The sequence below is a fragment of the Strigops habroptila genome, chromosome 5, assembly GCF_004027225.2.
Source record: "Strigops habroptila isolate Jane chromosome 5, bStrHab1.2.pri, whole genome shotgun sequence".
NCBI lineage: Eukaryota > Metazoa > Chordata > Aves > Psittaciformes > Psittacidae > Strigops > Strigops habroptila.
Window position 1 is genome coordinate 59,378,281 of NC_044281.2, and position 24,610 is coordinate 59,402,890.

Here is a 24,610-nt window from a genome sequence, read left to right on the forward strand (position 1 = left end):
ACCAGTGCATGATTGTCCAGGGCACAGGGTTTGGAACTTGGTTACCCCAAAGCAGAAGGCGCTAAAGGAGGGCACCTGCCAGGAGGGGAGTGGGGAACAGAGCCAGTAAGCCATGGGCTTCATGTAGAGGTGCTGGAATGGAGTCCTGATGGGGATGACAACAGAAGAGCCAGCCCCATTCTCCTGGGGTGTAGAGGCTGCAGCGTGGGGTGCTGGCAGGACCTGCTCCTGCATGAGGGAAAGGGAAAGGAGCAGGGAAAGTGCTGGCAATCTGCGAGCTGTGCAGGAGGATGTGGGGTGCAGAGATGGAGGGATGGCAACAGGGATGGAAGGACAAAGGGATGGTCAGAGGGATGGAGGACCAGAAGGACAGAAGGATGGAGGGAAGTGAGGATGGAGAGGAGGACAGATGGATGCTTCCCCAGCCCCCTACACAAAGCATATCCTGGGGCACCATATAAACTGCTGAAGGAAGGGACCTGCCTGGGTGCTTTGGCCTGGGCAGGGGAGCTCCTTTCCTGCCCTGGCTCTGGACGGCAACACTCTTCATGCCAGGTCTGAGAGCTTCCTACATCCCTGCCCAGCCTCTGCAGAGTGTGGGGCTGTTGAAGGGTGTTGGAGATGGTTGAGAAGCTGGGAGGTTGCAGGTCCCGTGGTCCCTTGGCCCTGTGTCTCCCGCTGCGGGGCTGTAGCAGGGACAAGCACAGATGTGATGCTCACGGAGGGTCCAGCTTTTGCCCGAAGTCTTGATGCTCCCACTGGGACCAAAGCATCCTCCAGCAGCCTTGCACACCTGCCTGCACCCAGCCCTGCTTGGAGGGGCCAGATCCTGTCCTGTAGGCCCTTGGTTCCCCAGGCCACAACAGTTGCTTCATCTTGTGCTTAAGGGCTCTGCTGGTGTGACGCAGAAGAAAGACTGGAGCCAAGGGATCACCTGGCTCTTCCTCAGCCCCAGGACATTGCTGGGACATGAGGAAACAAGTCCCCCCCACCTGCCCCCGCTGCGAGTGCTGGCAGTGGGACGCAGTGGCTGGCCTCCTCCCCAAGCCAGCAGGAGCGTGCGAGTGAGACACCCGCTCTTGGAAGCGATTATGTCATTAAGGGCTGGAGGAGGATGAAAGCGTTTCCCCTCTGATTTGCCTTGGCATTTATTTGTGCACAGGATCCTCACTAACACACAAACATCTGCGCGCCCAGAGCCCGGGCACCAGGGTCCTGGGAGCCACAAGAGTTGCCTTCTGGTGGAATGGAGCCCTGCTTTCACCAGGGGACCCCCAAAAGAAGACCCCAGAGCACCCTATGGTGCATCCGGGTCAAGGGCAGCACATGCCTGGGTGTAACTCCTGGGGTGGTTCAAAAGAGCAGGGGATGGTGAGGACCTGCTGGGACACCTGAATCAGGGGGCTGGGAATGCTCCTTTGCCTCCCCCCTCCCACATAAGGGGGTGTCCAGCCAGGCTGTACCAGAGTGCAAAGGGGAAACGAAGCACAGGAGCCAGGCTTTGGATGGGAGGAGGTGAGGAGTGTAGGAGCAATGGCCCCTACATTAGAGTCCAGTGCGTGTCACCTCCACAATTCCCCTGGTGTGCTCTGCCCAGCCCTGGCACTGCACCTCCCATCAGCCAAAGTCTGTGGCAAGGGTGGCAGGGGGGTAGTCCTGACAGTACCACCTGTGGGACCCCCACATCACCCACCGGGTGCTGGAGGGTTCCAGGAAGGCAGCAGCTATGGAAGAAGTGAGATGTGTGCCGGAGCAATGCTGTGCAAGGGATTTCTCTGTGCACTCAGGGCATCGCCCAAGGGACATAAGGGTCTGTGCCCCCCCTCCTGCCAAGCTGTGTGAGCAGGTGGAGGGTAGATGCTGCCCCCATGCCAGACTTCTACCTGCCCACAGGCTAAACCTGCTTGAGAGCAGAGCTGAGGGCAGAAGAGCCAGCACTCCCAGGACTGCAAGAGGGACCTCAGCGGGGATGCCACCCCCCTGCAGCCAGGGTCCCCAGAGGCACACCACAGCCTTTGGGCCCAGCTCCAGATTGCAACTCACTTCCCAAGTGCAAAGCATTTTCCTCCCTGGTGCAAACAGGAACCGACACACAGGAGCGCGGGCAGCCCCCGCCCGTGCTGCTGTGCCAGCAGAGATGCTGCATGGAGCCCGCCCGGGGGGACAGAGCTTTGCCAGCTGCCGCCTGTCTGATAATGGCATGAACACCAGCATGGTGTGGGCTACGGTGGCTGGGGACACTGGGGAGCTGCGGGGACACTGCCTGCCACCACCAGCTACCAGCGCCCAAGGGGAGCCCCTCTAGTTCGCCCAGGGTGGGCACCCAAACTAAGGGGACACCAAATATCCCCATGACCAGGAAGGGGCTGCACTGGGGCTGACAGTGTTCATTGACAGTCCAGTTACCCCAGGCTTTCCCAGGGCCACATCCTGTCCCCACAGGAGCAGCAGGACATAGGGACAGCCTGCAAGGCCACCATGCAGCTCTCAGATGAAGCAGGACGCTGTGAAGGTAAGGGGTGCCTGAGTGTTGGGGTGATGGCATCAAGGAGACGGGCACAATCTGGGTGCCCAGCCTGGGAAGACTTGTGGGGAAAGCAAGGCAAGGAGTGCTTGCCTGGCCCATCAAGGGAAACCAGAGCCATGTCCACAGCTCCTCCAAAGGTATCGGCCCTGTGGTGCTGCTTCCCTGGCACAGGGTTAGGGAGCCCAGAACAGGGCCAGCACCTCCAAGGGATGTACATGGCCATGCTCTGTGCCCACACACAGAGTCACACCCCCAGCATGGGCCACTCACACTCACACCCCCACCTGCGCACACACCAGCAGGGACACTTTTCTGCACACCCACAGCTTGTGCCATGCATCCCCAGCCCCTATGTGCATACACCATACGCACACTCATCCCCACTCCTCATGTATCCCATGCTATGCACATCCCTCTCCCTGTGCACACTTGTTTCATGCCCCACGCATTTATCCTCTGCCAGGCACACTCTCTCCATACCCCACGCGCACTTACCCATGCCATGCACACTCACCCCATACTCTGTGTCCCAACCACACACTCAATTCACACTGTCCACACTCACCCACACTGCACACGCTTGCCTTACAGCCTATGCACACTCACACCAGGCTGTGCAGTGCCACCTCACACTCCATGCTTGCTCACCCTCACCACTCACACTTTCAGCATACTCTATGCACACTCACCCTGCTACGCACACTTACCCCATGTCATGCACCTTCACTCCATACCTAGTGGACACACCACCACACCATGCACACTCACCCATGCCCTATGCACACTAACCCCACACCATATAATACACACCTCACACCCTATGCACTCACCCCTGCCATGCACACTCACCCATGCAGTATATACTCACTGTACACTGGACACACTCTCCCGCACTCCTGCATGCTGTGCACACTCACTCATGCCATACACAATCAACCCACACTTGGAACACGCACATGCTGTGCACACTCACCCCAAACCTCGTGTATACTTAACCCATGCCACACACACTCATCTATGCCATGCACACTCACCCCATCCTCCCTGCACACTCCTCTACTCTGCACACACTCACCCGATGCCCACAGCACCCTCCTCCCATGCCCTGCACACGCTCACCCACACTGTGGGTGCTCCCCCACACCACACACATTCACCTCACACCCCACGCACAGCCCCCGACACCGTGCACACTTGCCCCAGGCCACGAACACTCACCTCTCACCACGTTCGATCCCCATGCCGCGCACCCTCACCCCACACCATGCGTGCTCCCTCACGGCACCCACACTTACCCTACACCCAGCGCCCGCTCCCCCCCCACGGTGCCCGCTCCCCCGGGCCGGCGCTCGGCGCTCGCCCCCCCGCCGCCCGCTCCCTCCCCGGCAGGCTGCGTGCGACACGCCGGCTCCCCGCCCCGCTGCCACCCTCTGCCCCGTCCTTCCCCCGCGGGCTCCTGTCTGGACGTGTCGGGACTCGGGCTCCGGGCGCTGAGTAATGCTCGGCGCAGAGCGATCCCAGGCAGAGGCGCCGTCGCCGCCGCTCCGCGCCCAGCGCTCCCGGGGCGCTCCGGCCGCGACCCTGCCCGCTCCGCCGGCGGCCCGGCGACACCGGCGGCGGGGGGCGGCAGGGGGGCCGCGGCTCCCCATGTGCCTGCGGGCCCCGCGGGAGCCGCAGAGCCGCTCGCCCGCCGAGCCCTGCCCACGCCCGCTGCGGCCCCGGAGCCCCGGGGCGCCCTGGGGAGCGGCGGGGGAGCGCACCCCGCGGGCCGAGGGCCCCCCCGGCCCCCCGGCGCGTCCCGCCATGGGGGGCTGAACCGGGGGGCTGAGCGCGGCGGGGCGGCGGCGGGCAGGGCGGGGGGCGCGCAGCCCTCGCCGGGCTCGGCGGGCGCCGGGGCGGCGGGAGGGGGGGGGGGGCATCCCGGGAGGATGGCAGAGCCGCCCCGGCGAGCCGAGCCCCGGCGCGCAGGGAGCCAGTAAGAGGGAGGAGAGGGGAAAACACAAACAAGCAAACAACCCACAACAAACAAAGCGGGCAGAGAGCAGCGCCGAGCCCCGCCGCCCCTGCCCCAAAGGCGCCCGCCCGCCCGCAGCCCGCACAGCCGCTGCCCCAGCGAAGATGCGCCCGGCCCTGGCCCATGGACTCTGCTCGCTGCTGCTCAGCCTCTGGGTACCCAGGTAGGAGCTGCCCCCACCTCAGCCCCGCTGCCGCCGAGCGCCCCGGCCCCGCGGGGAGGGAGCCGGGAAGCCGCCGAGCCCAGCCCCGCGCCGGGGGCGGGCTGCCCATGGGGGCTCGGGGGGGGTCCCGCCGCCCCGGCCCGGCCCCGCACGTCTGCGGCCCCCCGCTCACGGCGCTGTCAGGGCCGTTGCCCCTCGTTGCTCCGGCCCGGCGGAGCGGCGAGGGGATGCGCGGCTCCCCCCCTCACGGAGGTTGTCCCACTTCCTCCCCGTCCGGAGCCGCCCCAGCGCCCGCCCTGTCTGCCTCAGTTTCCCCGCTCTCCCCGGGCGGAGGACGGGCCTCGCTGCCGGGGGCCTCCGCGGGGGCCGGAGGAATGCCGGCGGGGATGTCGTGAGGGACGGGATGGGGGTCTTTGCGCTCCGCACCCCAGGGGCGCGGACCAGGGTGGGGGATCCACCTGCATCCCCTCCCCGGCTCCGCCGATGCTAAAGGCGATGGCGGGGGGGGGTAAGAGGGGACCGCCTGCCTTCCAGAAAACGGCCCCCCAGACACTCACCACCCCTGTCCGTCTCCATCTCCCCCGGGTGGCTGGCAGCTCCCCTCTGCCCGCTCCCAAACTTGTGCACTGCAGACAGCCAGGGGTTAACGCTGGTGCTGGTGTGAGTGGGGGGGGGGGTGTCCCCCGCCCTTCCCCCTCCCTCCAGCCCCTTTAAATATAATTTGTTAACGTTGGGACTTGTATTAATTAAAGCAGCAGCCGCTGCAGCCTGTGACCTGGGGGCTTGTCACCGTGAAATCAAGTTTAAATCCAGATTTCAAGGGGAAAGAGAGCTGGGGGGAGTGCTGTGTCCTCCTAGGGAGGGTGACAGTGACAGCTCCTTGCCGGTCCCTGGCCTCCCTGAGCCCTGGGTGGAGCAAGAGGCAGCAGGACCTGCCCTCTGCTCTCTGCGGCCCTGCATAAGGGCCCCTGCCTCAATTTCCCTGCTGTGCAATGGGGAGAAGGACCATAACACCCCCCACACCCGGGGATGCCCTGGGAGAAGGTGGCAGGAGCAGTGTCTGGCTCAGGACAGGCAGGGGACAAGGTTCTTGCAGTGCTTGGGGAAGGAGCTGCCGGGCTTGGGGATGGTGGTAGCTGCGGACCTGTTTTGCATCTCGTGTCAGCCAGAGCTTGCTTCGACAGCATGAATGAGCGCAGGAGCCAGGCAGAGGATTTCTCCTCCTGTGTAGGTGCTTTGGTGGGATGCACCCCCTTCTGCTCTCCTTCTGTCTGCTCTTCCCCCCACCTCGACTCTCCCTGTTGGAGTCACTGTAGATTTGCACTAGGGCAGACCCACATATCACCAGTGGAAGTGGTGGCATGGGTGTAAACACTCTTCGAAAGCTGGAAAAAGCAGCAGCCTGACTCTGACAGCTCCCCTTCCCCCCTGGACAAGCTGTAAATCAGCAGGGACCCTGGGGCTGAGCCCTTCCTCCAGAGCTGGGTGAGCGCTGAGCTGGGGAAGTCAGTCCCTGATCCTTGAGAGCTGCTTCTGTCCCTGTGCCTGCACCAGGCTTGTAGGATTTGGGGGAGCAGAGGGGGATTAACCCTTCTCCCCAAGACCAGGTTGCTCTGTAAGGCAGCTGCAGTCCTTCCTCCAGCATCCTCCTCCAAGTCTCATTTCTGTAACCAAGGTTCAAAGGGCTCTAAGCTCCTTGCTCCTGCCAGCTCTTGGTTGTCCCAGGGAAGAGGGAACCCTACCTGGAGAGAGCTCTCAGCAGGGACCAAGGTGCCCTGAGCAAAGAGCAGGGCAGTGCTGAGCTCCTTATGGACCCTGCTGCAAGATGCAGGATGCTCCTGGGCATCCCTCTGCCTGCTGCTTGCTTTGCAGGTCCTCTGCTTGGACACTGTGGATCTCAGGGTCCTTCAAGCCATTCCCTGAGGCTGGGCAAACACTTTCATCTCCCTGTCTGCATCCATCTGTCCTGTGTACCACTGTCTTAGCTCCAGGCACCTCTCTAGACATGCTTTGTCCATCTTCCCACACCCCATCTACCCCCCTATTTTGCCAGGCAGCACCTTACTTGTGTAAGTAGTCGCTCCCCTGCCATGGACCGTGTGCCTCCCCTTGTACCCATCCATCAGTTGGTGTCTGTGCTTCTATGGTGACAGGCATCAGGTCTAGTGGGGCTGGGATGTTAATTTGGGATTATTGCTGAGAGTTTGAAGGTGTATAGCAGGGTGCTTGGCTCCAAATTTCCCTGCCAAGCTGCAGGAGAAGGCTGGTCCCTCTCGTTACCTCTCTTGTGAGTGAGGTAACTCTCTTGTCAGTGCTGTGAGGACCAGCAGTGCTGGGAGATATGGGAGATGCAGGGAGGAAATCAGCCAGCAACAGGGATGGAGCCAGACCTGGGATGGTCTCCTACTCCGGGGTCTCTGTTATTCTCCCAGGGGAAAGCCCATACTCTCTGGGGAAGGCAAGCTGGGGCAGTCTGTGCCTGAGAATTTGCACTGTGTGGCCAGGGTGTGAGATCCCTGGCGGAGCACACAGATAGGGTGCAGCTGTGGGAAATGCTGGGCTCCAGAGGCAGGGGGACCAAATGTGGCTGCTGCTGGGTACAGGCTGTGCTGACATGGCTGGAGAGGATTGCAGCCCCAGTACTGCTGGGGCATCTCTGCCTGGCTGAGCTGGTATGCCCAGGGCTTTCCCAGCCTTCTCTGTAAGCATCTGGCACAGTGTGGGTTGAGGAGCATCTCCCCTACCCAAGTGTGTCCCCACCAAGCGCTTCCTCCTCCCCAAAGGGGAAGCGAGCAGTTGTCACATTGCTTGCTCCAAGCTCATGGGTTTCCCTTTCCCTTCCAGCTCCTGCTCCAATGAGATCCTGGGCCTGAAGCTGCCGTCGGAGCCGGTGCTGAACGCCAACACGGTGTGCCTGACCCTGCCGGGGCTGACGCGGCGGCAGCTGGAGGTGTGCGTGCGCCACCCCGACGTCACCGCCTCGGCCATCCAGGGCATCCAGATTGCCATCCACGAGTGCCAGCACCAGTTCCGGGACCAGCGCTGGAACTGCTCCAGCCTTGAGACCAAGAACAAGATTCCCTATGAGAGCATCATCTTCAGCAGAGGTAAGGGTTGGATGGTCTCCCTTTTCTTCTTCCTCTTTCTATGCCCAGCCCCTGCTCTCAGGAGCCCTCATGGGCTCTCCATGGGGCCCTGCACAGCTCTTCATTGGCCCGGGGAACCAGGCTAGCTCTTCAGCATCCCCAGGGATGAAGGCAAACAGAGCCTGAGAAACCCCAGGGATTTGCCACTGCAGTGTGGCAAAGCTGGGCTCTTCTCCATGCACCTTTGTACCTACACTGGCCCTCGTCCTGAGCTACTCCTCCCTGCCCAGCCCCAGCTGCTCCAAAGGCTTCTTCCAGGCCCCACCACTTTCTGGCATCTTCTCCCCATAGGGTGTAGGCTGGTGTTTGGAGCAGTGCCATGAGTGTGCAGTACAGTTGGTGGGTCTGAAGCTGGATGCCGAGCTCTGGGGTTCAGTTTGGTGGATGCAGTGAGCATCTTGGCTCCTTCCTGCTCTGGAGATGGTGTTTCAGTGCATCATGGTGAGCAGAAACACCCCTAGCTAATGGGACATAGCTCTGTGAGCCCATCACCTTGGCATCCTGCCTTTGTGTTGGCTCCCCAATGCAGAGAGCTGCTTTGTGGGACCCTACAGCATGGTGGCATGATGGGGACAAAGAGACCGGCTGTACTGGGACCTTGTCTGCCCACAGAGCACCCACTTGAGCTGCTGGGAGAGCTCTCCTAGCTCTCCATGGTCTGTCAAGCCCTGGCACCATGACTCCCTCGCAGGCATGGCTGGCTCTGCCTGGATTAGAGCCTCCCCAGCTGGCACTCTTTCCTCAGTAGCGGACTCTTGGGGTGCAGAGGGGCTGCACTGCATGGTGCAGATCAGGATTGTGATCTGATGGGACCTTCTGTAGGACTTGAATGCATCTTCTCGCCTAAGTACCCTTCTTGAAGCCTGGGCTTCAGCACATTTCTAAGTGCCCATTGCCCCAGACTGGGTAGGAGAGGACAGTAGAGTGCCAGTGGCAGGCACTTGGGTGCTGAGGGCAGGGAAGGTGCCCAGCAAAGATATTGCTCCTCTAGCTCCTGAGGAAGGTGAAAACTACCAAAGATGCTGCTCACCTACCTGCTTTGAGAGCCTCCTAGCCTGGTGCCCAGCAGAGAGGTGCCTTTACCCCTTCCCCAAGCATCCTTCCACATCCTACAACATCTCTCCACAGGACTGCAAGGTGAGTCTCGCAGAGGAGAATTTGGCAGCTTGAGGTTTAGATGCCTTTGAGGGGATGTGGTGGCAGGGTCACCCAGGCAGCTCTAGCTTATGGGGAGATGGCTGGATTGGGGAGCACAGAAGCGTTTTGGTGCTGGGAGTTCCCTTGTGTACAGGGCAGATGGACTGGACATGAGGGAGGGAGGGAATGCTACCTTGGAGCATGTGTGACATCAGGGCTGTGGTCCAGCCATGGAGCAGCTGTGGCCACTCTCAGCACGTTGGTGCCTGGAGGAGGGCAGCGTCTCTTCCCTCCACAAGCAGCACCCAGGTTAGGGCCTGGCAGGGAGGGTGGGGACCGTCAGCCCTGATAAGCATCGAGGTATTTCCAGGTCCTCTGAGGAATGCTGTTCACTTTTAGTCTCCTCAGGCAGTAGGAGACACTAACTTGCTGGCTCAAGTTGCTCACACACCCAGGCAAGCTTCCCTTCTCTGAGTCCCACCAGCCTGGATGAGAAGCTCCAGCAGCAGAGAGCACTGAGCTTCTGCAACCCTCCCTCAGCCCACCAGGTCTGGTGGTGCCCTGTCACTTGCAGCTCACTTGTGTCTCAGGAGCCACCTCGGCTCTTTCTGCTGTCAGGGCTGTGACTGATGGGTGTGGGGACTCACGCAGCCCCTGGACTCTTGCACCAGTCCTGAGCTCTTGGGTATGGCTCATTCCAGGCTCCCAGCACTGGTACAATATCATCCTGTGGGATGGAGCACCCAGCACCAGGGAAGGATGGAAGTAGGCCTGGAGCAGCAGAACAGACAGACACCTCATGGAATTCCTGTTTTGGCAGCAGAGGGTGCAGGATGAGCCCTGAGCACCCAGGCTATCCCATGTGGTTGCTCAGAGCTGTTCTGGCATGGAGCAAGCCTTGAGGCTGGCGCCCTGGCCTGCTTCCAGTCCACTCGTGTCCCTCAATAATGGAACTGGAGCTCTGAGCTCTGCCTTACAGCTGGGTGCATCACCCAAGCCCAGTGCTGGAGAAGAGGCTGGAAGCAAGGGGTGCAGGCTCCTTGCTGCAAGCATTAATGCATCTGACCTCCAGGGACCAGGTCTCTGCTCTGCGCCCTGCCCCATCCATCCTTGCCGTGCCTGGGAGCACAGCATGCTTGTAGGATCATTGTTTGTAACCCGAAGTGACAGACCCCTTTAATCTTTCATTCCTTTTCCCACTTCTTCTGCCATCAGTTCAGCCGTGCGTGAATCTCACTTTAAATTATTTGTAGCTGGCTTCTTCCTCACGCTCTCCCCACTTCGCTCCATTCCCCATCTCCACCTTGTCCTCCTGCATCTCTTGCATCTTCCCCAGCACAAGCGTGAGCTGTCCAGGGTGCAGCACCGGTGCCTGTCCCATGCTCTGCCGGGCATCCAGGTACTTGGTGGAGCTGAGTGGCTCATCCCTTGGGAATAGAGAATGGGAGAGTGGCAGATGAGTGCCCGTTTCCCCATCCTGCTGATCTGATACCAGAAGTTTGAGTGGAAGCCCTGCGGAGCCAGGAAGGAGCAGGGAGGCTTCAAACTGGACAGGACTGGGAGCTTAGGGTGGCTTCTGGGCAGCACAGCCAGGGACAAGGATGCTGGCAGCATTCTGGGCAGAGCACAGACCTGCTGGAGGTGACAGGGAGATGCGTCCATCCCTGGGATACAGGGCATGGCAGCTGCGAGGGACAACAGGTTAGCAGGGGGCAAGCAGAGAGGATGCCCATGGATTTACTGTCCCTGCTCTCACAGAGCCCCTGAGTTTTTTGAGACAGTGGGCTGTGGGTGTTTCAGGTTTGGTCTTTTGATGCTGCACCCTTGGGGTGTGGAGTGTCCCTTGTACCCCTCGCTAAGTCTCTAGTGCCTTCTACACCTCCCATCCTCCTTGGCCCACATGCCCTCTGTGTGCTCAGCATTGCCATTGCAAATCCTCCTGTCATCTTCCCTGGCTTCTCAGCTGGCTGCCTATGTCCTTGCCACCCTCCTGCCCATTCCCTGGCACTGTTACTCCTGCCAGCACCAGTCCTGTCCCTGGTCCCATCCCTCTCTGCTGTCCCACCCTCACCCTCCATGTGCTGTCCCAGACATCAGAGACATCTTCTCTTGCCCCCTGGGGCAGATGTAGGAGGATGGAGCTGTAAGGATGGAGGCAGGTGGCTGCATCTGCTCCAGCAATGGAGACAGGTCCCGTGCTGCTAGGGTGAGCAGCATGATCGTGTCCACCTCACTGGAAAGAGTGGCCTGTTGCCCCTGGTATGGGGTCCCCCTGCAGCATCCATGAGTGGCTGAGCACTGTGTGGCTGTGCTGAACCATGCCTGGGTGCTTGCCAAAAACAAAGCTGTGGATGGTGGTGGGTCACCGAGCCCTTGCCCTTGTCTGGTAGATGTGCACCCATGGGTGGGGCAGTGCCAGCAGGGCCGGGACTGTCCGAGTGCCAGGCAGGGGCTGTCCGAGGTGTGCTAAGGGATCCCTCTTCCCTGAGCATTCCCCTTTGCTCATCGCAACCCCATCTATATGGAGCTCTGAAAGAACTGGGACCCTCTTGGAGGGGCTGGGTGTCCTTGAAGGCCCCCAGGGATGCATGGCTGGAGGGGACATGGCTCTGGAGTGCAGTATTCCCTGGTTCCTTCTGCAGCCTTTGGAGGGATGGGGCATGCCCTGCGCCCTCCTTGAAGGGCTTCCTGGTGCCAAGGGCTCTGTATGTCCATGACCAAACCTTGATTTCTTACAGCAAGGAGGGGGGCACTCCCTGCAAGGCTGCAAACACCAGGTGCTGGGGGCCAGCTAGCTGTGAACTGGAGCATGGGGAGGCTTTGCCATGTGCTGAGGGAGGCAGATGCTCTTATGGCTATCCAGGAAGATGCTGCCAAGCTTGGGACCCTGGCGCCCGGCTCTGCAGAGCCCCAGCCAAGCTCCGGTGCCCACAGACCACAGCACCCGGCCTGGCGCAGCTGCAGCCAGGCTGCTGGCAGGGATTTTGGTACCCCCAGGCAAGCCAAGGGCTTTGCCCACCTGGCCCTGAAGCACACGTGGGTGCTTTGGATGCTTGGCTTCATCCCTGTGGGTACCCTCATCCCCTGGACCTTCCCCCAGTGAGACCCCGGGGCCAGGGCAGCATCCCCGGAGGTGTGGGGCTGATCCTGGCTCCCTGCAGAGCAGCAAGGGCTGCCGGCTCAGAGCGCTGTGGGCGGACGGGGAGCAAGGGCTGCAGGCTGTCCCTGGCACGCTCAAGGAGGTGCAGGGAGACAAGTTGGGATCTGCAGGAAGGCATTTAGCGCCTGGTGCTGGGCCAGACCCTGGCAGGTTCACCTGCAGTTTAATTAGGGAGAGGGGAGGAGAGGGAGCAGGGCTGGGGGAGAGGCGGCATGTTGGGACTGGCTGTCTCTGTGGGCCTCGCAGGGGGTGGCAGGAGAAGCTCTCCTCTGCCTCGCCAGCCAACAAGGCCGGGGCAATGTGCCTGCAGCTCCTGCCAGCTGCCCCCCACTCCTGGGGGGTACTGCCCATGGAGTGGTGGCTGAGCATCCCTGGGGTACCCCACGGTGCACCTAGAACAGGCTGTCCTGGCTGCTTCCTCGATGCCACCCAGGCGCTGCAGCGATGGGTGCTGGGAGGGCATTGCTGCTCGGGCGCAATGGTGATCTGTGGGAGGAAGGCCATGACTCCAGATCTCCCTGGTCTCCAGACCATGGAGCCCACAGCCATGCCTGAGCTGGCCCCTTTGCCTTCATCCCACATCCACATGAGAAACAGAGAAACTGCAGCATGTGCCAGCTGGGGCTTGGGGTGCCGCTAAATGCTTCCCCATCTCCCAGATGCATCTTGACAGGGAAAATTTCCCTTGCTTAAGAAAGCTACTTCAGGATCTGACCTGGGGGTGAGATTTCAGATCCATCCTCCTTGCCCAGCACAGTCCTTTAAGTATACAGCAGGCTGGCTGCTGCTGGTGGTGTCAGGGTGGTGTCCTCCATTCCCTCTTCCCTGCAGGATGCAATACTTCTCCTCATACCTCCCACAGCTACAACCTCTTTTGCGGTCTCTGGAGGGATCTGGTGACTCAGACATCACCGCTCAGGTCTTAGGTGGCTGGGGTAGCTGGACAGCCTCCCTCTGAAGGGCTCGGGGCTGCATGCCGCATGCTGCACTTGCCTGCGGTTCCTGGAAGCTCCCACCCTCTCCAAGCCCACGAGGCCAGTGGTTGTCGCCTGCAGCCATGTTGCTCGCTGCTTTGCTGCAATCCTCTGGGCTCTGGCATGGCTGGGGTAGAGCGAGGAATGTAAACTGAACTTCCAAGCAGAACCGCACTGGCATGGATGCTGCGATCCCGGTGCTGCCCTTGCCCCCTCCTCTCCATTACTCACGGCTCCCCATGAAAGAGGGTGAGGGAAGGAACAGAGAAGGCAGGGAGGAGTGGTGGCGCCATGCACAGCGATAGTGAGCAGGGAAATGGCCATGGTGAGAGAGGGACAAGACTGAGCGCTGGGAGGTTAAGTCCTGGGGACCAGCCTGTCCCTTGCCTGCAGACTGGGGGATGGCAGCTCCAGGGACAAGGACCCGTGCCTCATTCATCAGCTCCTGCGTGGCTGGAGAGCAGCAGAGGAAACAGAAGGGCTGGGGCTTGACCCCAGGGGTTTTCCAGCCATGGAGGGCACAGAACGTACCTGGCCTCTTTACCTGCAAGGCTTGCTAGACGGACTGGGTGGGGTAGAGCTTCTGTCTGGGCCCCGGGAGGTGCCACATGGGAAATTAGTTGGCAGGCTGGGGAAGTGTGTGAGAAAGAGGCTAACGGAAAGGCAGGACTGAGAGGAGAGAGGTGTGCTGGGTGGAGGGTTTGCTGCTACCATCCCCAGGCACTGGCTGTGCAAAGAGCTGGAGATGACAGTGGGGTGACAGCGACAAGTCCCTGCTCTTGGGCTGTGCCTGGGTTTGGCTCATGAAGGGCTGGACCTGGCCCAGACTGCAGGGATGGAGAACTGACATGGGGATGATTTGGGGATCCTGGAGACCTTCCAGTGCTGGTTCTCATACCTGCATGGCTCACCTGGGGGCTGAAGGTCCCCAGATTTGGGCTGTCCTGTTCTAACAGCGATGTGGGTGTGTTGCAGGCACTGCCTGCCAGTGCTCTCCCCAGGGAGGCTGCACAGCATACGCACCAGCAGCCCCATTACCTGCCCGCTGAAAAATGTTGTTCAACTTGTGCACAGAAAGAGGCAGGCTGAGAGCAAGCTTGTCCCATACCAAGGGGAAGCTGGGAGGGGCTCCTGCTGGCTTTTAAGCAAGCGCCTCGTTAATTTTTTAAATGCACCAGTGTCAAATTAACACACAAAAGAGCAGCATGACTTTAAATGCAGGTTTCCGAGCCGCGTTTCATTTCCCTTTAATAAGATCATAGCGTTTGCTTGGCGGGCGGCAGCGAACCGCCGAGGAGGCATGCGTGGTGGGAAGCATCGCCAAGGATGGGCGACGGCCGCAGGGAGTGGTTGTACTCTCACCTCTCGTGACTCTGTGGCGCAGGCAGGGAGCTGGCAGAGACCCTGCCTGGGATCTGTGCTTTGGGGTGCTCGCCCAAGCTCCCCATGTGATGGCACGGATCTGCAGGGGAAAACGCCCCAAAACCTCTCCTCTTTTTAGCTGTAGCAAAGCCAGTGCTGATCAAGCTGCTCTTGTCCAATTGAGGGAGGGAGGCTGGTGAACTCCAGCTATTTGTTTATTCACGTGTGAAGCCACGGCACGAAATCTGGCTCTCTCTCCTCCTCCTCCTCCTCCTCGTGCTGGGGCCAGTCACTCTGCATTGAACCAAAGGGCATTGCGGGCTCCATGCTTGGCCCCAGAACCACAAATAAAAACACTACTTTGCATTTAAACAGAAGCTCCCAGGTAGGGGAGGCTCTTCACCCAGCTGTAGCAAAGCCAAGCAGCCCTACAGAGCCCCTGCCACAGGACCCATCCCTGTCCCCATCCAGCCCATCCCCAGCTAATGGCACTTGCAGATGTCGTCGCTCCCCAGCGTTTAACGAATACCAGCTGCCGGCCCTGGCAGCGTGTGGTGCGGTCGCGGCATGCTCTCTCTAACTAGGGATGCCCGATTTTTCCAGCATGGTATCACATTTAGAGCTTCTTGAGGGAGCTGGCGGGGCTTGGGGAAGGAAGGGACGTGAGCAGACAGATGGGGCTGGACAGGCAGCTCTGTCTGCTTCTGTTACTGCCTGATCCTGCACTCTGTGGGTAAGCAGAAATGGCCCATTTCTGCAGAAATGGCAGAAGTATTCCTCAGCCAGCAGTATATGTAATATAGTGGCAAACTCTGAGTGGAGGAGGGAGGAGATACTGCCTTTCCCATCAGGGCCATAATGCTGAAGGCTGAGCAATGCCATGGTGACATCTCCCAGGGCAATGGGGGAGCAGGATGATGGTGGGAGCTGGGGCAGGGCAGGGCTGGTTTTCAGGGCAGCAGTGGTGGGGATGGGGCTGGAGTAAAGGTTTGGCCATGGTCCCGGTAGGAGCTGGTGCACCAGGACAAGCCAAGGCACAAGCTGAACGCCAGCTCTTTATACCCCAGCATGTTGCTGGCTCATCCATGATGCCCAGCCTGAGCCCTGCTCTGTCCTTCCTTGCAGGCTTTCGGGAGAGCGCCTTCGCGTATGCCATCGCGGCTGCCGGCGTGGTGCACGCCGTGTCCAACGCCTGTGCCCTGGGCAAGCTGCAGGCCTGCGGCTGCGACCAGAAGCGCCGGGGCGATGAAGAGGCTTTCCGGCACAAGCTGCATCGTCTCCAGCTGGAGGCCATGAACCGTGGCAAGGGCATGGTGCACGGGGTGCACATGGAGCACATGCCAGCTGAGACCCCTGGCCTCCAGGACTCCTGGGAATGGGGAGGGTGCAGCCCCGACGTGGACTATGGGGAGAAGTTTTCCAAGGATTTCCTTGATTCCCGGGAAACCTACAGGGACATCCACTCCCGCATGAGGCTGCACAACAACCGTGTGGGCCGGCAGGTGAGTGGGGCGCTGGGCAAGGTTGTGGGGTGATGGTGCTGGGTCCTCCAGGACACGTGCGGGAGGGCTCTGGTGGGACACGTGCAAGGCTGGGATCGCCCCCAAGGCACCTGCATCTCCTCGGTTTTGCCTGGAGTAAAGGCAGTGGTGCAGCCCTGCTGTGGAGCAAATCTGCTGGGGAGGGCACCTCTGAGCATCACTGCTGTCCCCTTGCCAAGGGACACTTCCCTGGCCACTGTCACCCGCCTGTGCTGCAGAAGTGCTATGGGGGTGGCACGGCAATGAGTCCAGCTCCTGTCTCTCAGGGACAGGGTGAGCTGGTGTCGGGCAGCTGCAGCAAGGGAGGGCTATGGACACGGAGGGAAAAGTCACTGGCATCATGGGGACGCAGCACAGGCTCCAGCACCCAGCGCAGCTCTGCCTCTGGAGAGGGAGCCAGTGCCTGGAGGAGGCAGGAGCGGGACTGGACCAGGCAGTGGGCACCTGTACCAGCTGGGAAGTGGAGCATCCCCTGGGGAGTGGAGGTGACAGCCCACAGCCTCATCCCCTGGCTCCAAGGGATGCTGGATCCTGTCCAGGCGAGCAGGGCAGCCTCCCCTCCATTCTTATGATGTCAGGTCTTGTTAAAGGTGCTAATTAGTAGCTCCCTCTGTCTGGAAACTGATGTTTAAAAGCAGCCTGACATTGGAGACAAGGAGCATGTAGGCAGGAGGGGCTAGGAGAATGGCTGCATTGCCCTGCCTTCCTTCTTTGCTCCCAGCAGGTGCCAGGGGGACCCCATCCTATGAATCCAGTGCGACACGTGTCCCCAAGATCCCAGGCACATGCTGGCAGGGCAGCACAGGAGTGTGTCTGGTGGCTGTAGGAATAAGTAATTAAAGATCAGAATTCCACAGGGAGTGTTTGCCCGGGATGGGATGGCTCAGACATTTGGATGTGCCTCCTGCTTTGAGCATGTTTAAAGCCAGCTGTGAGATGGGGACGCTGCAGAGCCGGACCTTGGTGTGTGCCCTTCCCTGGTGCTGGAGCTGAGCTTTACCACCCCAAAGAAGCCGTCCCAGTTTGGCCAAGCTGTAAATGCCTGGGGAAAGCCAAGCTTTTTGCTTGTTTGGCTTTGTTTGCTTGTGCGTGGTGAAGGCTCACTCAGCATTAGGCAGCTAAATCCTCCACAGACTGCTCTGCCCCAGGCTAGGCAAGACCCCCCCCATCCTAGTTCTGGCTGCAGGGCCCATTCTGGCTCCTCTCCAGCTCTGTGTACCCCAAAACACTGGGACTCCTGAAAGTGCTCAGAAATTTGAGGTCTGTATGGCCTCGAAGGAAGCCCCACAGACCCCTGCAGAAGGAGGGGAGGGTGAAAGATGAGTATTTGCGCAGGGGAGTGTCACCATGCAGTCGCTGTGGGATCCAGCAACAGCAAAAATACCTTTGGTCTGCTTGTCCCCAAGGACAGGCAGGCATGGGACTGGCAATGTCAGCTCTTGGTGGATTCAGAGACAAGAGCTGGGCTGATGGGACAAGCCTGGGAACTGGAAGCAGAGGCAGAAGAGAACCAAAGGGATAAAGAAGGGGATGGTACTAGTGCAGGGGGGAAGCAACAGCTGGACAGGCTGCCTAGCTCAGGGCCTCTATTCAGATGAGAGTGTGAGCCCATGTGCATGTCAGTTTGTGAATTTGCATTGGAGCAACGAGATGACGCTGTGCCCGGTCTGTGCCTGTTGGTGCCATGCTAATTGCCAGGGCTGGACCTGGCCATCCACATTGCCAGGTTCTTCAGTTCCCCGCCTGCTCTATTAGCAATGCCATGGGTCCCACACCCACCCAAGCCCTCCTCACTCCTAGGACCAGCTTTCTGCTGTAGTAAGGAGCAATCTGCTGGGATTTCCTAGGAAAGGAGTGGCTGCGCTGCATGCAGCAGCTCTGTGGTCCTCTCCTCTATGTCCTGAGGGTTGTACCCCTTGAGCAGAGCAGTGATGTGGACATGCACACCATGTGCTGTGCCCTGCCATGCACCATCCCTCTCCATGCACCAGGCAGGTGCAGCACCCAGGGCTCTCCAGCATCTCGCTGATGCTGAGCATCGTGTCCATGGTTCCTGTGTGTCCTAAGGGTGTTCTGCACTCAGGTAAGCCTGTCACCCAGCTCAGACCCTCCCTTGCCAGGGGGAGATGACAATCCCACCAGTGACCACATCCAGTGACTACAGGATGTGAGTTTCTGTAGTGTAGTGGTTATCACATTCGCCTGACACGCGGAAGGTCCCTGGTTCGAAACCAGGCAGAAACACACTGGTTCTTTTTCCTCTTTTGCATCCATCTACAAAGCTAGGGAAGGGATTGCAGCTGCTGGGGATGCGCAGCATCCTCTGATGGTGACAGTGGTCACCTTGGTCCACTGTTGGCATAGGAAGCTCTGGGCAACTAACAGTTGTTTGGGTGTCCTGCATCCCTGGGAGGGAGCAAGTTCTCAAGAGAGGAACAGCAGGAGCATGCAAGAAGCTTTGCAGGTCCTCCTAATGCACCAGATCAGAGAATGAGAGAGGATGAAAGGCAGCAAGGAACTACCCATTACCCTCACAACAAAGACCTACGATAAAGCTCTTATGAGCGTGTCTGGGAGGAGCTGGGAATGTGCAAAAGAAAGCACCAGCGAGTCCGGGCATGTGCTGAACCCGGGTGTCTGTGAGATGGGGGAAGGACCTGGATGGGTAGGGGTGTGTGGAGGAGATCTGATGACAACAGCATGGGGCTCAGGCTCAGATGGGTCCTTCTCGGACCAGTCCTGGCACTAGCAGGGTCCTGTGTCCCCTGTGCTGCCCATGAGAAAAAGCCATCCCTGGGCAGGGATGGATGGGTGCTGTGGTGCTGGGGCTCAAGATGTTCAGCAGTGATGGCTTGGGTGATGGAGAGGTAACATACATGCTGCCTTGTTCAGCCCCTGCTGCGACCAGCCATAGCCCCAAATGACCGCCTGTCCAGCTGTCTTGCCGCTGTCCCCTCCATCCCAGTGGTGACCATCCCAGCCACAGCCCTATATGCAGATTTTCCCTGGCCCAGCCAAGGGAGCAGGGAGGCAGTGTGGGAAAGGATGGGTCCCAGCACCAGTGTGTTCCCATGGATGGTGGCAAGGAGGGTGACGAGCAGCTGGTGTTCCTGGCTGGCACACCCAGGGCACAGCGGAGAGGCCGGGCAGCTCATTACCTGCGAGGTGGAGGCAGTTCCCGGCAGGAGACAGGACTCTCAGCAGGATGAAAGCCAAACTCCAGCCCAGCCCAGACCTCTCCACCGTGTGCCCCGAGCTCCAGGCGTGTTTCTTTGACCTACCTTCATTACCATAACTGCTTAGCAACGGGGAGATTTACTCAAAAACAAGAAAACAAGGAGTAAAAACTACCCACCCCTACCAAAACAAGGCACTCCTTGCACATGCATGTCCCCCAGGGAGGGGACAAGAGCAGGCAGCGTGGGTCAGGTGTGAAGCCGGGCAGCCAGGCAGGGCTGGCATCGTGGGACAGGACCTTGCTCAAGGCCACGTGTCCCACGGGCTTCCCCCAGAACCTGGAGCATGTCCCCATGGGAAGGGAACTTCTGGAGCCTGTGTGACCGTGTGGGTATGGGGGCACAGTACCCAGCAGGGAATCCCTCTTGGGATGGAACAGAAGGTATAAACTGCATCTTTTCAGGCCACGTGGGGATGTGCAGCCACCCCATGTCCCTGGAGACTGCTGGGCATGAGAAGTTTCCCTTGGCATGGCCACAGCAGTGTCCCTTGCAGGGATAGGGGACCTAGGGAGACCTCAGCACACAGCCTGGGGGCTCAGCAGCACTGCATAGGGACCCCAAGCTCCTCCTTGCCCCCATGCTGGCCTCTGGCCCCAGCCCAAACCACAGCCGCGGCCCAGCCCCATGCACCCTGGCCCTCATGGTGGGTGGATGTGTCACTGCCTCACTGCGGCCTCCCTAGACCACAAGTCGGGGCTGTGAGCATCTGATCCCTGCTTGAAATTTGGGTGATGGTAGGGCTGCAGGCATGCAGCAATGCCGGCTTTTAACTGGGGTCCACGGTCAGGTTGATGCTGCTAGAGCCAGGCAGCAGAGGAAGGTGAGATTCAGGTTCCTTCTCCCTGTGGTCAGGTAGTTCACTCTCTCCCTTAGGTGCTGATCCCTTGCTAGAGCATAAAAGCCAGTTGGTACTGTCAGGATGGGAAGGGGCAGGGTGTGCGATATAGGTGACACTGGGCACAGCAACAGGGTGCAGCCGTGCTTGCTTTGCAGCTCCAGGGCTCTGATGGCTGCTCATGCCAACCGTTGGTGTTCCCATAGTGCCAGCCCACAGAGAGTTCCATGATGGCTTCTCTGGTCCTGAAAAACAACCTCCTCCATGTCCTCTCTGTCCTTTCCCCATGCAGGTGGTGATGGACAACATGAGGAGGAAGTGCAAATGCCACGGCACCTCGGGGAGCTGCCAGCTGAAGACGTGCTGGCAGGTGACACCCGAGTTCCGCCTGGTGGGGTCTCTGCTCAAGGACCGCTTCTATGGGGCCACCCTCATCCGGCCCCACAACCGCAACGCCGGGCAGCTGGAGCCGAGCCACGCTCGGCATCGCCGCCGGGCCGGCATCAGTGAGTTGGTTTACTTTGAGAAGTCACCAGACTTCTGCGAGCGGGAACCAGCCCTGGACTCCTTGGGCACCCAAGGGCGCCTCTGCAACAAGACCAGCCCGGGCATGGACAACTGTGAGAGCCTGTGCTGCGGCCGCGGGCACAACATCCTGCGGCAGACGCGCAGCGAGCGCTGCAACTGCAAGTTCCACTGGTGCTGCTTCGTGGCCTGTGAAGAGTGTCGCATCACCGAGTGGGTCAGCGTCTGCAAGTAGCCGGGCAGGGATAGGTACCCACCCCAGGGTGCCAGGGACAAGCACGCCTGCCTGTGGCAGGGGAGGGAGACGGGGATCGGCGCTGGGGGGGAGATGGAGCTGCGGTACCCACTTCCCTCCGCTCCGAGGGGAGTGGGAGAGGAGATGCTCAGCACCCTCCGAAATCAGCACTTTGTCGTCACCTGGGGAGGGCAGGACTGCCCGCTGCCTGCTGTCCACCCGGCCCCACACGAGAGCACCAAGGCTCCTGGCCCCGGGGAGCACGCAGCCATGCTGTATAGACCGCCGACACCGGCACTGCTCGGGGGGTGAAGGGTGGGCACAGGGGTGGGGGAGCGCCCGCTGGCACCCAGCGGGATGGGGCAGGGTGGGGTGGGGGACAGCAGGGCATGGGGAGCCCAGGGTGGGAGGGGAGGGGGGTGGACACGCACCAGCAGTCTGCACAGGTTCCTCTGGCCACGTGTGAGGCTGTGCTCTGAGCTGGATTGAGGTGGAGTATCCCATGGGATGGAGAGTGGGCACAGCTCCCCAGGCTGGGGCTCGCCTCTGCAGGGGCAGAGATTGGGCTGGCTTGAGCTGTAGCACTGTGGCCAGAGGGGAGGGTGCCCGGGGCTGTGCTGTGCGTGCCTGTGTTATTGTATGGTAAGTTATTTTCTGATTGTGAATAAAAGTGGATTGGAGACAGCACAGGGTGTTTCAGGGTGCAGAACCCTGCTCTTCCTGCTGCCTGGGGCTCTCTGCTCCTGCAGGGTGCCAGAAGGATCGAGTGGACCCTTGATACTGCCTACCCACTTGGGTGAGACCTTCTCCACAGTGCTTTGCTGCCATCCCATAATAACAGCCCTAGGAGCTGTTTGCGCACTGGCAGGAGGTGGGGAACCCCTGCGGACACCCCAAGCCCTTGCAAGGTGGCTGCTGGAGGGCTCCTGCACAGCCAGACGCATGTTGGATCCCATCCATCCCATGGGAATCCCACCTGTTGGTCCCATGCCCGTGGCCATGCCAGGGCTGGGGGCTGTTCTGCTGCCCCCCATGCTCCTGGGGAATGATGGTGGGGCCAGAGAGCAGGGAGAGGGGAAGGCAGCAAGGACAGGACAGGCGATGGGGGACTGCACATGGCACCTCGCTGTGGTGGTGGGGAGGGCACCCATCTGGCTGCAGCAGCCTGCAGGGGCCAGGCAGTGAATCATGCTGCTGGTATCTCCTGGCTGGTAACTTCCCTGCTCCTCCCACGGCTGCATGCTCCTTGGGGCTACACAAAAAAAAGTGAATTAAAAAGAACCCAACAAAAAACAAAACCAAATTGAGGAGGAAAATACCAAGCTGGAAGGAAGCGAGCGCCCCAGGCCCGGCAGGGAGCGGCTCCTGTCCTCGTTTCATAACGCTCCCGCAGGCAGCAGCAGGGAGCTGGGTCAGCTGCAATGGATGCTCTGCCCCTCGCCACCCCTGGGCAGGAGGGCTGCTTTGCCCCTCCAGCAGGGACCTTGCCCTGGAGCCAGCTGGTTTAGGGGCTGAGGAGAAGAGGAGGTGCTGGAGGTGATGAAGGGGAGCGTGGGAGCTCCTGTGATGTTTTGGCACCTGCGTGGCTCCGTCTGCCAGCACAGCAGTGGCAGCAGAGCACGTGGCCGCTGCAGCAGCTCCCAGCAGCAAAGACCTGGAGCTGGTGACCTTGCAAGGATGGGACCTCTGCTTGAGGCTCAGGGCACCCAGGCTCACCCTGCAGGGCATGAAAGTCGCAGTGTTCCCGTGGGGTGAGCTTGCTCTGGCAGCGCATACTCCAGTTCATTTTCCCTCCTGAGGTCCTGCTTTTCCATTTCCAATATCCACCTCCAACATCAGGGCCCTTTTTCCTTACCCAAGCCCTCTGCCTTTTTCTCCAAGCACTAGTTAGACCACCCAAAATGTCTCATGGCAACCCCATCTCCTCCTTTCCTCCCGGCATGGCCAAACCAGTGCTGCCCATGGTGGAGGGGCTCTGCACATCAATCATGCTTCAGCACTTTGTAGATGGCATCGGCTTCCCCCCTCCCAGGGGCTGCTTTGCAGGCGTCTGATCTCAGGGCTGCCTGGGGTGATGACTGACTCACCACTGAGCAATCCCTGCACCACAGGATCCCCTTCACTCCCCTGCTTGCTAATCCCAGGTCACCCGCACTGCAGTAGCTGGATCCCAGCACACAGCTCCCCTGGCTGGGCAGAGCTGGGGAAGGGGCCCGAGTGGGGACAAGGTGTGTTTGATGATGCAGAGTGGCGATGCAGGGCAGGGCTGTTCCCTCCAAGCACGTCTCACACCAGTGAGGGACCAGGCTGTGAGCATACTGGGGCTGCAAAGACTGCAGCTTGTTCTCCCCTCATCTCCACTTTGGGAACACATCGTTGTGCAATGGCACACCAGCAATGCCAGCACAGCCAGGATAAGACTCCCAGCACAGCCTGGCCATGGAGCCTGGCAAGCCACAGTGACCGGTGCTGTGTGGTTCTGCAGAGACCCTGTCTGAGCTTGGGACCCTGGGACATTCAGGGGAAGACATGAAAAGATCCCTTGATCTTGTTGGGTCTAAGGGCAGCATGGTCAGGGGTGCAAGTGCTGTGTTGTAGGGTGCTTTGGGCTGCAGGCAGCATACTCTGAGCGCTGGCAGCTCCAGGGCACAGGCTTCCTGGTCGCAGAAGCTCATTACCTCCTGGGGCCAGCTGGCTCCCAACGCAATACCAACCTTCAGGATCTGCTCTGTGGCTTCCCTCACTGAATGTCTGGGAGCCACAGGCAAGACGCCAGTGTGCCTGTGGTTACAAAAACCCTGTCCCCATCTTTCCCTAACTGGGAATCAGCCGCTGGGCAGCTATCCTAACAACCACACTGCTGGTCACAGGGAGCGTGCAAGACGCCTCCTCTCCTCACGGTCACTGTTGAGCCTACAGAGCCAGTTGTCAGTGAGGCCTTGGGTCCCCAGGGTCTGGGCACCCCAAACTTCTCCTCTTCCATGAGCCTGAGTGAAACATCCCTGATCTGGGATCTGTCCCAACCGCTTCAAAGATTCACGTTTCCTCACATGGAGGGACTGTTTGAGCCTGCTGAACTGCTTCAGCCTTACACCTTCTGGTGCATGCCCCTTCTGCACCGACAGGGACACCTCCACCCGCACAAGGGGCTGGGCTGAAATGGGAAGGTCCAACGTGCTTCATCCAAGAGAGAGGAATGACCATCAGGGCAGAAGAGCCTAGGCAGATGATGGAGGTGGTTTCCAGCACAGGAAAGCAAATTTTCCCAATGTTTTCCCATCATTTCCTCTCACAGGCAAATTGCTAAGGAAGTTTCAAAGCTAAAAAAGCAATGGCCTTTGTTTTTCACATGTATATCATGGAAAGGGCAGTGAAGGCTTCTAAAGATGGCAGCAAGTCCATGCTGGCAAAACCAGGTGGAACTTAGTCCAGTTTCATCAAGGGCCCAAGCTCCCTGAGGGTCCCTGCTGCAAAGGGGACCACGAGCCTGGTGACTGTGCTAGAGCCATGTGAAGTTCAGTGGTTTTCTGTAAGTTTGATCTTCTGTAAGTTTGATCTTCTTTCTGTAAATTTGGTCCCAGGAGCAGGAGAACTACTCAGCTCCTTCCAGCAAACCGAAAGTAAATCTCACTTCTTGCCCCTGCAGTTGTGGAGAGCAATGGGAAAGCCTGACCTGAGATTGACCGTTGAAAAGGCAATAGAGAGACCTGAGCTGGCCTGATTGGTTTGCACTTCTGCCAGGTATGAAGCCA

The 24,610-nt window shown here is 59.8% G+C and overlaps 1 protein-coding gene and 1 non-coding gene across 2 annotated transcripts; both read left to right on the plus strand.

Annotated features, from left to right (window-relative positions):
* The first annotated feature begins 4,645 nt into the window (after window positions 1-4,645).
* On the plus strand, window positions 4,646-20,858 carry WNT10A (Wnt family member 10A). The gene is made up of 4 exons (XM_030487181.1): window positions 4,646-4,704; window positions 7,549-7,811; window positions 15,609-15,985; window positions 20,391-20,858. The coding sequence occupies exons 1-4, from the start codon at window positions 4,646-4,648 to the stop codon at window positions 20,856-20,858; spliced, it is 1,167 nt and encodes a 388-aa protein (XP_030343041.1).
* TRNAV-GAC lies at window positions 18,196-18,268 on the plus strand. Its single transcript has one exon. It is a non-coding gene; the product is annotated as a tRNA-Val (tRNA).
* Window positions 20,859-24,610: the final 3,752 nt, after the last annotated feature.

Bases quoted from the DNA above. Each gene is read 5' to 3' on its own strand.
- WNT10A (XM_030487181.1), top strand. From the start codon at position 4,646: ATGCGCCCGGCCCTGGCCCATGGACTCTGCTCGCTGCTGCTCAGCCTC. The intron at 7,812-15,608 runs GTAAGGGTTGGA...CCTTCCTTGCAG, and splicing joins GAGCATCATCTTCAGCAGAG to GCTTTCGGGAGAGCGCCTTC. The intron at 15,986-20,390 runs GTGAGTGGGGCG...TTCCCCATGCAG, and splicing joins ACAACCGTGTGGGCCGGCAG to GTGGTGATGGACAACATGAG.